We start from the raw sequence: 1,137 nt of genomic DNA on the forward strand, positions 1-1,137 counted from the left end.
GCCAGGAAAGATTGAGTGACATTGCTAGGTGTCAAAGAACGTCGATGCTCGGAATAGTTGTGTGTATGAGGCGATGATGCGATTCTATGGCATGTGTAATGACGGTCTGATGCAATTCTTGGTCCTTCTTGACAAGAGGTTTGAGACATGGCGAGGGCCATAGTTATACGGCCATAGGTTGCCAAGCGGCAGGCAGGCTTTCCTCTACTGACACGATTTATTTGCTACGTTGGCACATGTTGTTCGAGCACTCATAGCCTAGCTAGTTGGAGTAGCAGGCAGCTCGAGCAACAAATGTTGAAGCAACAGGGTATGCGATGTGCCTCGCATGCGTCGAACTAGACGCTCCGGCCGATATGACTGTCCTCAATTGTAGAGCCATGGCTGCCGTATTCCGACATGCACATCAGCATCCCAAATGTGACGCTCAAAGGCGATCATCTCCACTCTGTCGAGATGGGGGCAGAAGATGAACTGGCCCAGAGCCCTTTCTGGCCTCAATCGGCAGCAAAAGACGGCACGGCCCCTGCATGGTACCACCAGGGATGATAACGACCCACACCTGGAGCTTCGGCGCATATCTGGATTTACGAAGGCAACAACCGTAGGAACATCGGAGCAGCTTTTCGCCGTTTCCAACAGGGCTTGAGGTTATAGACCGGCGCCACAAAGCGTCAGCCAGCCTGATGCAAGCCAAATCTGCTGCCTTGCAGTGGTCGGAGGAATGGTCCGGTGTAAAGGCTACCGTGATGCAGGTTCCTAGTAGAGGAGGCCGCCAGGGAAAACCTCGTTTTAGCTTTCGGCTCTGCGAACCCCGCGTGCCCCGCTCTTCACCAGACCTCATCATTCAAATACGGCGCATGTCGCAGTGCCACTTCCGCCCGAAGAAGCATTTATTAACTAGACCCACGGATACTATGTGACATTGATAGGCGCCGAAAATCACCCTTTGTTACGCATCTTGACTCAGTTGCACGTACTCAACTCCCGGAGCCATGCCCTGCGTCTGACAAACACACGCATCCATGTCCTCGCATGTCGCTTGAGAACCTCCCGTGCCGTACAGACCCGTCTCCGATTCTCGTCTTGCCTTCGCTCGGTCAGCGACGGGACCCACAGGGCCCAGCAGCAGTTTCT

The 1,137-nt window shown here is 53.9% G+C and overlaps 1 protein-coding gene across 1 annotated transcript; it reads right to left on the reverse strand.

Annotated features, from left to right (window-relative positions):
• Positions 1-366: 366 nt before the first annotated feature.
• Positions 367-1,134, reverse strand: CABS01_17243 (uncharacterized protein; the record flags this gene model as incomplete). Its single annotated transcript, XM_060550570.1, has 2 exons — positions 367-581; positions 981-1,134. Coding segments are annotated over 2 exons (369 nt in total), but the record flags the coding sequence as incomplete, so codon positions are not given.
• Between the last annotated feature and the right edge of the window lie 3 nt (positions 1,135-1,137).

This window comes from Colletotrichum abscissum (genome assembly GCF_030869225.1).
Source record: "Colletotrichum abscissum strain IMI 504890 chromosome Unknown Scaffold_512.1, whole genome shotgun sequence".
Taxonomy (NCBI): domain Eukaryota; kingdom Fungi; phylum Ascomycota; class Sordariomycetes; order Glomerellales; family Glomerellaceae; genus Colletotrichum; species Colletotrichum abscissum.